We start from the raw sequence: 11,803 nt of genomic DNA on the forward strand, positions 1-11,803 counted from the left end.
AAAGAAAGCGTCAAGTGTGTGTGAACATGCTTGTGTTTGTATTGATCATGCTCTTTGCTATGACAATTCATGCCGATAGCTTTAGCGTCGTAGATCAGGCCATTTGGATTGATCGCCATAATTACTTTCGTACGACTGGATTACCGTGGTCAGCAGGTAATATGCGTCGTATTGGATGGAGTACAAAATTAGCATCGTCTGCTGCTTTACGAGCTACAAAGTGCTCGATGACTTCAGGTCCAGGTGTCAATGTGTACCAGTCAACATCGACTAATTCACCAACAATTATTGACGATGCTATCAAGCAATGGATAGTAACGACATCCGAAACGACGCTCAAGATGGTGAAACAACCTGGTGCCTCTAATGTTGATGTTGGAGCAGGCATATACAATTCATACTCTCAGGTTTTATGGGCTTCAACTACTAGCGTTGGTTGTGCTAACCAGAAGTGTCCAAGCGGTGATATTGTAGTGTGTGAGTACTCACCTCCAGGTAATGACGGGTCATCACCTTGGTATAATCACGCCGACACGGCCTCGAAATGTCCATCAGGTACAAAACCTTCGCAAGGGCTTTGCATTGTCGAAGGAGACGCAGCAAACAACCCAATTGCTCCCATTCCAGCCGGTAAACTGACGTATGAAGTATACCCAGCTTATGTACCCCATATACAAGCGCTTTTACTTGAGGCTGCACGTGATATTGCTAGTGGAAAGCCTGCAAAGGCAGATGCGTCCATGATGTCACCTTCAACACCACCTACGTCAAATGGAGCCGTCAGTTATGCTCCCAAGACCGCAAATACTCCAACACCAGGCAGTATAAAGCCCAAAACGAGTCAGTCTCCAGGTACTACGCCTTCATCGCCAAGTACTACACCTTCATCGCAAAAGACTACACCTTCGTCGTCTCCAATATCAAATCCAACTACGAATACTCCTGAGCCTTCTCCTAAAAAGACCACCGTGTCAAAAAATCCGTCAGACTCTCCTATTCCAGAAACAGGTAAACAGACTTCTACTCCAGACTCCAAAGGAGCCAAAACAGCTATACCCCCAGATGCAAAGAAATTGAACAGTACCGCAACAATCAACCCGAAGTTACCTACGAATTCATCAGATGAGATCTCGACAAATCAGAGCTCAGATACGTCACCATCAGGCTCGGATGGAACGGATCCCGGTAAGGTCAAGGCAAGCACAGACACTGGATCTAAATTTTCAAACCAGGCACAAGAACCTTCAGATACGACACCAAGTACCGATGCCCCAAGCCCTCCAGCTTCATCCGATACGCTATCGAGTAGTATCAGCAACCAATCGAGTGCAGAAGAAAGTGGTGGAATTTCAGCTGCCGGTGTGGCTGGTGTTATCGTCATGGCTGTCGTTGCGATTGCTGCGTTTGGTGTAATTGTGAGCTACAGAAGAAATCAACAGCGACAGCGCGAAATTATGCGCGATGGTGGAATTCGAATCATTTAGCTACAGCAAAAGTTTAATGGTGAGTGCAAACTTTCACTTTGACACGACAAGTTTTTGTTTGCTCGGTGGAGCTTTCCAGTCCAGTCCAATTTATTCCGTTTATGTTTAGAAAAGGCGTCTTTTGTCGGACTAGCTATTTTTATTGTCTGTTAAATTCATATTTTTCTTACTTCTTACATGCCCTAGATAGATTTCATATGTAGATAAAAAGATTCTCTACGAGATTATCATATTATAACGTCTGACAAAATCATATTCGACTGACAAAAAATGATTTTTGATGTACAATCGCCATACTCGAAACTTGGTACTTACTTGTATGTCTTGAAGACAGTAAATTGTTAGGTCTCGCCTTCTACATGACACAAGGAACTAGATCGAATATTCTCATAGGGCGGAGTATGGGGATGGAAACGTTACGTCATGAAGTTGCGCCGAAATAAACAGGTACATACACTAATGTGACGATGAATCTAGATCTTTGTAGAACAGCTAAATCAATTTGGAAGGTGTTTGTCACTGCTACATTAAGTATATTTGCTATAGCAAATCAAATTGTACAAATGATATATCGTAGTTCATGGTGGCACAGACTTGCTGAATCACTTAATTTTACATAATTCTAATCCTCGTAGTATTATTATCTCAGTACCTAGTATTCAGAACTTAGACTTAAAATAGAGATTGCATAATCAATTCAGAAGCCGGAAATTAATAAAGACAGACACGTTCTTCAAAAAAGGCAGATAGCCTTTTTTAGATTACGGTTAAATTTTGCATCAATTTTATTGTACGATCAGCGACATTGTATTGTGACATAAATGGTCAAAAACTACAAAGAAGATTTGTCGGATGGAAATCGTCGGTCTCACTCTTAGATTGTTCGTGACGAAATCAATCGATAGAGTTTCTTTATGAAGACATTGATATTATATGCTGCGATTGTTGTGCTAGTTCGTGCCGAAATATACACTGAACCACATCAGGCCATTTGGATCGATCGTCATAATTATTTCCGAACGACAGGATTGCCATGGTCTGCGAGTAATATGCTACAAATGAAATGGGATGCTGAATTAGCGACGAAAGCTGATGCGACTGCAGTTACATGTTCAGCTACAACTGGCAAAGGTCTGAATGTATTTCAATCGTCATCGACAGATGTGTCTACAGCTATTGACGAGGCGATTCAGCAATGGGTTGTCGACACTGCCATGACTACAATCAAGTCAATGCCTCAGCCGAGTTCAACTGGATTGGATGTGGGTGTAGGCTATTACAATTCGTATTCACAAGTTGTCTGGGCTGAAACAACTAATGTCGGCTGTGCGTCAGCAACGTGTTCAGGAGGTCAGATGGTCGTTTGTGCGTATTCTCCTGCCGGGAATAATGAGAATTCGCCTTGGTACAAACATGCGTCTCAAGCTTCAGAGTGTCCAACTGGCACAATGGCATCTCACGCACTTTGTATTAAAGAAGGCGATGATCCTAACAGTCATTTACCAGCCATACCACCAGGAAGACTTACATACGAGATCTACCCAGCTTTTGTCGCAGATATTCATGCTTTATTAATCAATTCTTCACGAGACTTTGCTAATGGTGAGTTGATATTAACATCAAAACCAATGTCTTCATCAGCTACGTCATCTATAAGTAAGAACATCCCAGCGACAACACCAGAGGTCAAGAGTGGCAATTCTATAGTGCCAAGTAAGACAACAGAGACGACTACGTCTCCATCTTTAACTAAAGATGAAGATGAAGTTCCTGGTAAAGTAAGAGCAAGTTTCGATGAGCCTTCAGCCAACAGTCCCGAAATACAAGAAGTGAGTACTGCAGAAGCTGCTACAAGTAAATCGAAAGAAAGTCACGAAGTGGCACACGAATTGACAATATCAGGTATCATTGGAATGCATGCAATAGGAGTTTTAGCAGTAGCTGGGATTTTATTACTAGTGCGATGTCAAGAAACAGTAGAGGAGTCCGAAGACTAAGGAATTAAGTTGACAATAAATTACATAATCTTTCTTGGTAATTTATAACTCATACCATGGCTTGTGGACTTACGCCTGATCTCGCTCGTATGTTGGAACAAATAGCCGTCGAGAAAGAGCGACACGTTGTAAAAGCCGAGCAGACAGTGATAGAGACTGAGGCAAATGTAGCGCGTATAAAGTCGAAAGTAGCAAAAGTAAAAGACAAACATGAACAAGACGAAGGGTATGATTGGACGCGAACATACGAAAAATGGGATGCATGGGAGGATCCAGAAGAGATGATGAAATATGAACAAGAGGCTCGAGACCGCAGTGAACGGGCAAAGAAGATTCAAACAGGTTGCAATCATGACCACTCAGCTGTAAGATCTTCTTGCATAACAAAACTGTACGAAGAATTTACATTCTCTTTTATATTTTACAATCTATAGGAGCAAAAGTTGATGGACATGACGACAAATGAAAAAGTTATAGCATGTGATGAATTTCGAGTGCTTGGGAATCTTTTTTATCAGCATGGTCAGTACCAGAGAGCAGCATTTCATTATAACAAGGCACTTGTGTATTTTGAATATATTTTTCCAGATACTAAAGAAGAAGAGGTACAAGCAGATGCTTTAAAACTCAAGTTACTGCTTAACTTTACAGCCTGTCGACTTAAGACAATGCATTTAGATGATGCTGTGCATCATGCTAATCAAGCGCTTGAGATTGATCCAAAGAATGTCAAGACATTCTACCGTCGAGCTCAAGCGTACAGACTAAAAGATGAGTTTGATCTCGCACAAAAGGATCTCGAATGTGCACTTAAGCTTACAAAGGATGGAGAATTATCACAATCTATTGAATCGTTGCTATTGCAGGAGAAAAAACTTCTCCATGCAAAAATGCTCGCGTATAAACTGCGGACGAAACAATTGTCAGCTGCAATGTTTGGTGTGAATGACAAAATCAAAGGATGTGAACAAGTTTATCGTGATGATGCTCGTTATTTCGGTGCACATGCAATGGCGCTCAATCTTTCAAATATCACGACAAGATCAAAGGTGCCAAGCAACGACTTTCCATGTCTGGACACCTCACAGCCATCAATTCGAGGTCTCACAGAGCTCCAGTCTCTAGTGAACGAGTTCAAGAAAGGACCGAATAGTAGTGAAGAATGAATCACTTGACAAGAATTTATTCTATAAGGTGTAACCTTAAAACTAGTAAATGAATATTCTAATCCTCAAACTTAAACGAATTGGACGCCATGCTGATAGCACCACACATGTATGTGGAACGCTTGAGTTTGTTCTTGCCTTTAATAAAGTCTTTGCCACGTGTCTTTAATAGCTTGTTGTTCGCCTTTACTCCGACACCATCCGAGCCAAAAGTGCCTTCGTAACTGTTGTCACGAAGTGTATCGTCCGCAATCTTCTGCGACCAGAACTCACCGTCCACACGCTGAAATGGAGTCCCAACCGCTTTCTCTTTTGAGACCACCTTTGCAATCTTCTTAGGCTGCCATTCAAGAGCAGCTTTAGTAGCCGCTTCTCGACGTGCAGCTTCCTTCTTCAAAACTTCTTCATCTTCCGATGAATCCGACTCCGAATCTGAAGATGAGCTGTCTGAAGATGAGCTGTCTGAAGATGAACTGTCATCTGAGCTAGACTTGTCATCATGCTTTGACTTTTTCGTATTTTCCTGAGCAACAGAAGTTACAGCCTTCCGCTTATTCGATTTGATCATCTTTTCATCGGAAGAATCTGATGATTCCGACGAATCTTCTGAACTTGATGAATCTTCTGAACTTGACGAATCACTCTCTTCATCTTGAGTCTTCTTTACAATACTTGCAGTTCCTTTGGCTACTTTCCTGACTTCTTCATCCGACGAATCGTCAGATTCACATGAGTCATCGGTCCTCGACTCTTCTTTATTGACAATTGCACTCTTTGTCGACGCTTTTTTCGGTCTATCTTCTGACTTGACATCCGAATCCAAGTGAACACCCTTTTTCTTTGTCGCAACCTTATGCTTTGTCTCTGTCTTCACCACTTTTTGTACAATATTCTTCGACATTTTGTCAATCTCCTTATCATTTACCACCTTTTTCGAGTCCTTTAATGGATCAACAATTTCATTGTCGTTGCTCTTTCGTTTTTTCTTCTTTTTTGAACTCTTAGCCACGTCCACTGACACATTCGATTTCTCTCCAATATTCATCTTGTGTGTCAAATAGAAATTGTACACGTCAAGTAGATCATGCTCCCTTTTAAAAGCCTTCGACTGTAATTTTGCTTCTTTAGCGAATGTGGCTGCTGATTTTTTTAAGCCTGCGTCGATCAAAAGCGTGTGAACTAGCGGAAAGACGTCACTGACCACAACCATGTCAAAGCAATTTATGTAGTACGCTAACCAATGCTTAAGCCTGTGCGATACTACTGGACGAAATTATTGGTGATCTGGTGTTATGTGGTCACACCAGTTTCAAGACTTTACAAGCAATTTTTATTTGCCGAGGATGTCAGAGTTAGCATACTTCCTACGCTTTATCAAGATAAGCAACTCACTTCACTTGGTAGCTATGTTGTCATGAGCAGATAATACTGCCTGGATTGTATTGATTTTAAATACACCAAGAGTGTTTCTGCAATGGAGTCACTGCACATTTTCCACGGAAGAAGCTTTGATTTAAAGAGTCTGCGTTAACAAACGAACAGATGCTGAAGTTGTATACTCTGTCCAATGGCAGAAGCAAGAGCATCTAAGAACGAAGTCGTTAGTTCGTGTTGTTAATTCATGAGACATATATTTGGAGCAATCACAACTTATACTGTAACGGGATCACTCAAGATGGTGTCATCACACAATGGTGTGGCTAGTCTGAAGCGACAAGTCAGTACGTGGCTGGAACAACCAGTGCCTCTACATTTAATTAGGTTATACTATATAGATAGGAAAACCTATAGATTGAGATAAACGCGGCTTTGCTGTATAGAATAACGGAGAAAAACACTTTACATTTTAAGCGGGAGAGTTAATTAGCCTCGGGTTAAGGTTGTAGTTACTCTTGGAGTAAGTCAATTGCGGTTCGCTATACTCATTCTGGTTCTAAGTATATAGAACGAAGGTCGCCGACCTCAAACAAGCTCCCTCTTAACGAAAGAGCAGCGGTAGCCCCGCTGTACTTGGAAGTACTTGCGGTCAATCTACACCTGTGTGGTTACGAATGATCCTCTGTTAAGACGGAGCAGTTCTCCTATCTGCCCCAGGGCATGCAGGACGGGATTAAAAAACTGACGTCTCTGCTTGACCCTGAGGGCGTGCAACACATTGCTTCGCGAGAACCTGAAGCGATCAACGCGCGCCTAGACGCGTATACCAGCAATAAAAATGCTCTGCTAGAGCACCTAGAGCAGAAGATGTCAGCGACGACTACGTCCGTGATGCCACCGTTGGTGGCGGATGATTACCCCGGACCCGAGCCGCTCCTGGTGAGCGTTAAGACCTTCGAGGTCAAGGGTGGAGAAAATATTCCGCTAAAAGTGAGAGAGATCGAGATGGCCATGGTGTCCGCCAAGTTCTTGACCGAGCAACAGCCCGTGGCGCTAGCTATCTCTAAGCTCGGGGGTTGAGCGCGAGAATGGGCATTGACGTGCAGCCCTTCGGTCGAAAAAAAAATCATATTTCCCTCCTGAACGGAGCTGAAGCTACAGCTTTCACGAGTGTTCTCGCCGTCATATCGCGTGCGATCGCGTTTTCTTGCCGCCCGACAGGGCAAGAAGGAATTGGTGGAACATACCAAGAGTTGCGCACTTTATTGCCGGTATGGCTTCCGATCCTCTTCCGAAGCTGTCACAGTGACTGTCTTTATGAAGGACCTCTGCACTGTCGTGGCCAGAAGGGATGTCTTCCGTGTGCACCCGTCTTCATTTGAGAAAGCATTGGTTGTCGCTTTGGATGCCGAATTCAGCTTTAAGTCGGCACGACTCGCACACTCTAACAGCTCGTCGAGCGGACCTGAGCCGAAGGAACTCTGCACGAGGCAGAGCTCCGAGTTGCTGGGCTGTGATCGAACACCCGACGCTTCTTTGTATGTGAGACACCCATCACCTTCGTATTGGTTGTCTCCTGCACAAGGCGCGTTAAGGTTCATCGAACCAACGTCCCGCTTCTTACCACTCTTCTGGTTTGTCGCGGGGAACGACAAGACACAGTAGGCTCGAGGCGGCCTACTGGGAAGATCTAAGCTCTGTTAAACCTCAAGGTGGCAGAGAGCAGCAGGGATCAGCCACAAAGAGTGCCGTTCTCTTGAACACAAAACCTATGTGCAAGCCAAGCTTGTTGGTCGTAAAAGCGACCGTGAAGGGCTTTGAGAACCCATGGAAGATCCCGATCGACTTCGGGGCGCTGAACACTTATTATCAACGCTCCACGATTGAAGGAAGTCAGCTGAATGCTAAGGTGCTGAAAGCGCGGTTGAGTGACATCGTCACTGTTCGCCTTTAGCTTTACTGTGCCGAGGATCCAAGTTTCGTGAGTCCGATGACGTGGAATACTGCTTAATCTTAGACTTGGGATCAAGGTATGTTCTTATCCTTGATATGGCATGGTTGGAACACGATGAGCCATGGATCGATTGGAAGTCGAAGACCTTGGGCGCTACGCCCACGACTCCTGGTGGAGCTTTGGTGAGTCATGAACCCACCTCTACTAGGAGGCAAAAACGCTATTTACGCGGGCACTGGACCGGGGCGGTCAACGTGTGGAACTCGGAGTATTCGTTTTGTCGAACACCGAAGGTATTTCGGACACTAGTCCCGAGCATGGCTCGCGGGCTACGTGAGTGGCACGTAAATACACTGAGCACGGCTCACGTTTCGAAGCAGTCGCTGCATGCCAAGAGTTCCGAGGCATCAAGTCGGTCGAAGTCCGAGACATCTTGAACAAGGCCTTTAGATGCGCGTGAAATGGCACGTTATCCACTGGACGAAGACTGTGGAGCTAGCTGCATTTCGTCGGATGTTGTTAATAATTTCGGGTCCCCGGTGGAGCATAAAGTAGGGCTAGCACTGGACGACACAGAGTGCAAATTCTGCAGCAGGGCTGCCGTAGCTCAGCTAAGATCACCGGCTTAACGTTTTTCCCAAGAACCAGTACGAGTGTAGCGGAGCGCAAATCGCTACCTCCAAGTGCTTAGAACCTTGACCAAGGAATTGTATTTAATTGTTTTAGCTGCGGCAGAGCTGCCTCTATCCAAAACCCTAGGATTTCCAAATAAAATATAGCAATACCTCACTAATATAGAAAACCTAGTGAATATAGTAATCCTGCCACGTGGCGGCTTCTTGTTTCGGTGTAGCCACACCACTGTATTATTACACTAACTGTGTAATACACACCTATGTACGGTCGCACATTTGTGCGACCCGCCCTTTTCTTACAAGTGGCATGTGTTACTCCGTTAAATGTTCACACTGGTCTTGCCGAGACGTAAAATCTCTGATTGGAGGTGATGACTACGCCGTATGTTATCTGCAAGACACTGGACGTCGACCCTTGCCCCGGATGTGTCTACCGTAGACGATAGCGCACAGCTAGGCATCCTCGTCAACGGTAGGAAGACGACGATATCACCGTCGAGGCTATTCCTGCGGTAGATGCTCTCTTGAGCTTGACGAGTTGCTCTTTGAAGAGTCCGGCAGTGCCCTGAAGGCAGGAGACTTAGACGAAGTGGTCATTATACGACCGGAAAAATAGGTTGTCGTGTCGTCGATGCCATAAGAGCTGTCAATTGCACCATCAACATTCAATTGTCTTGTGACGCAATTGATCAGGGCCCACCGGGCGTATGCATCAACATACTTCGACGACACCTTCGTCCACAGTCGTATGCGCACGGGGGGAAAGATAAATAAGACCAAAAGGGCCATTTGAGAGCGGTGCTCGAGTGCATGCACTCAAATAAGCTGCATGGTAATGCCGATAAGTGCATCTTCGACGCGGAAAAAAAATTGTCTTTAGGGTGCTTTTTTGAGAAGCGTGGCCTTCGAGCGGATCCCGCTAAGGTCGACGCCATTATGGGCTAGCTGGTTCCAAAGCTAAAAGGGCTTGCGCAATTGGCTTGGCCTCGCTAACTACTTGCACAAATATAGCGCAAGTTATACGGAAATGGCACGGCCATTGTCTAATCTCCTTAAGAAGGATAAGAAATGGTGTTGGGACACCAAGCATCGGGAGGCTTTTGACATAGTCAAAGACATCATCCTTCATGCACCAATACAAGCGTTGTCAGACCCCGATCGTCCTTTTAGTGTCGTCTATGACGCTTCGGACTTTGCCATCGGCTGTGCACTGCTACAAGCAGACGCTGAGGGGCGAGATCGGGAGATCGCGTTCGAATCTTGCCAGCTTGAGGCTGCGGAGATGAACTAACCAGTCCACGACAAGAAATTACCTGCGATGAAGTATGCAGTTATCAATTTCAGGTGCACCTGCTTTGCTCAAAGCCGTTTGTGATCTACACAGATCATGCGTCGTTATGCACTGCGACTCAGTTCTCCTCACCTCGCAGCGGATGGCCAGGTGGCTTTCGTTCTTTGCGGAGTACAACTACGAGGTGAAGTATAAGCCAGGAAAGCAGAATGCTCTGGCTGATGCGTTGTCACGCAGACCGGACTATGATCTTGCTTGTAGCGCTGGTACAGGCTCGCGGATGCAAGTAATTTAAAAACTCGGACAAGAAATTGTCGGCGCGTTTGCGCGCACGATTACACCGATATTCGTTTAGTTACGGGTTGCTGCATCATAGCATCATTTAAAGGATACACCACGAATTGTGGTTCCTAACGGTTGGGAAAATACCGTATCCTCTATGAGGCCCACGACACCCCAATCAGTGGTCATCTGGGTCGTGAGAAGACATACAGCTCGGTGAGTTGCCACTATTGATGCCCAAGCTGAATAAATGGACAGAACATCTGTGCGCACGTGTGAGGCGTGTCGGAGGTGAAAACACTCTCCGAATGCAGCGGCGCCGCTGGCCAGTTTATTGAAACCCTTCTGGTGTTGGTAGTCCATGAGTATGGACTTTGTAATTGGCCTACCAAAGGACTCGATGGGCAACATGGGTGTGGTGGTCTTTGTGGAACGTTTGAGCAAGATGGCTCATCTTACGGCAATCCCGGACACCATCGACGGTGTGGGTACAGCGGCGCTGTTTGTCGAGCGTGTCTTTCGACAACATAGACTCCCGGAGTCAATTGCCTCTGATAGAGATCCATGCTTCACTGGAAAGATTTGGTCTACAATCGTCAGGGTGCTGGGCATCAAGTTGACTATGTCATCAGCGAACTATCCGCAGACCGATGGTCACTCTGCGTAAATTGCGTCATTGAAGACGTTCTTCGCAGCGTCTGCGCTGAGACGCCGAAGCACTAGAGCGCCATGCTACCACTCGTAGAGTTTGCTCTGAACAATGCAGTGCATTCATCCACCGGGTACACGCATTTCCACGTGAATGGGCTTGTTAATCGTCGCGTTTGCTGGCGCCGCCATCTCATGGCTTACGGCTTGATGGGGGAGGGAACAGTCGAACGGCTAGCTGATGTTAGCCCCCTCACCATCCGCAAGAAGTCGATGACATACTGCCTACTAGACTGAGTGTTTAACAACACGTTCGCGATGCGATAGCTGAAAGCCGAGACATGCAGAAAGAACATGCAGACGGAAGAAGCAGAATAAATGTTGAATATTGAGGTCGGAGACCTGGTTTTACTAATAGCTAAAAACCTTCCCACACATGCAGTCTCTGCTTGAACGGAGCTCTTAAGACAGAGCTCCATCCGAGGTTTATTGGACCTTTTAAGGTCGTGGCCAAGCGAGGTCTTGCGTATACGCTAAACCTTCTGAGAAGAATGCGCAACCCGGTTTTTTATGCGGGCTAGCTCAAGCCGTATCGTGAACCGGCGCAAATGAATGCAGATGCGTTGGCGCTGGGGCGGCGCCTAAAAGCGCTCGACCACCCAGAAGTTGAACCAGCAAATGGTTTTGAGCACGGAGTGCAAAAACTTGTGTTTCAACCGGCGCCAGGCGCCCCACCGTCGCACGAAGTGGCTAAGAGCCGCTTCGGCAGAGTGTGAGAATCCCCAACGTGAGGCAGTCGGTGCACACAGTGCTTCAATCTTTCGAGGTCTTCCGCACAGCGGTATGCAACCCAAGCATGATGATCAGCGGAGTCCCGATCACGACGGAACTTGTCATCGAGAGCTCGAAGAGCATCGCGAGTCACCGGGCGGCGATCGACCGAGTCGTTATCGTCCGCCGCCGACTCTT

The 11,803-nt window shown here is 45.8% G+C and overlaps 5 protein-coding genes across 5 annotated transcripts in view; 3 read left to right on the forward strand and 2 right to left on the reverse strand.

Annotated features, from left to right (window-relative positions):
* Positions 1-26: 26 nt before the first annotated feature.
* Positions 27-1,484, forward strand: PHALS_08509 (RxLR-like protein; the record flags this gene model as incomplete). Its single annotated transcript, XM_024723867.1, has 1 exon — positions 27-1,484. The coding sequence occupies one exon, from the start codon at positions 27-29 to the stop codon at positions 1,482-1,484; it is 1,458 nt and encodes a 485-aa protein (XP_024574801.1).
* Positions 1,485-2,398: 914 nt separating this feature from the next.
* PHALS_08510 (Defense-related protein containing SCP domain) lies at positions 2,399-3,481 on the forward strand (the record flags this gene model as incomplete). Its single annotated transcript, XM_024723868.1, has 1 exon — positions 2,399-3,481. One exon carries the CDS (start codon positions 2,399-2,401, stop codon positions 3,479-3,481), a length of 1,083 nt encoding a protein of 360 aa, XP_024574802.1.
* A 56-nt stretch (positions 3,482-3,537) lies between these two features.
* PHALS_08511 (tpr domain-containing protein) lies at positions 3,538-4,647 on the forward strand (the record flags this gene model as incomplete). Its single annotated transcript, XM_024723869.1, has 3 exons — positions 3,538-3,846; positions 3,916-4,003; positions 4,070-4,647. The coding sequence occupies 3 exons, from the start codon at positions 3,538-3,540 to the stop codon at positions 4,645-4,647; spliced, it is 975 nt and encodes a 324-aa protein (XP_024574803.1).
* Positions 4,648-4,705: 58 nt separating this feature from the next.
* On the reverse strand, positions 4,706-5,857 carry PHALS_08512 (Nucleolar GTPase/ATPase p130; the record flags this gene model as incomplete). The annotated part of the gene is made up of 1 exon (XM_024723871.1): positions 4,706-5,857. The coding sequence occupies one exon, from the start codon at positions 5,855-5,857 to the stop codon at positions 4,706-4,708; it is 1,152 nt and encodes a 383-aa protein (XP_024574804.1).
* A 5,898-nt stretch (positions 5,858-11,755) lies between these two features.
* PHALS_08513 (uncharacterized protein) overlaps positions 11,756-11,803 on the reverse strand; it is a gene marked incomplete at both ends in the record, with an annotated part of 750 nt that continues 702 nt past the window's right edge. The window contains one exon of the mRNA XM_024723872.1: positions 11,756-11,803. This exon is cut by the window's right edge and continues 702 nt beyond it. Coding sequence (XP_024574805.1) covers positions 11,756-11,803 — 48 coding nt within the window.

This window comes from Plasmopara halstedii (genome assembly GCF_900000015.1).
Source record: "Plasmopara halstedii genome assembly, contig: Scaffold_323, whole genome shotgun sequence".
Taxonomy (NCBI): Eukaryota; Oomycota; class Peronosporomycetes; order Peronosporales; family Peronosporaceae; genus Plasmopara; species Plasmopara halstedii.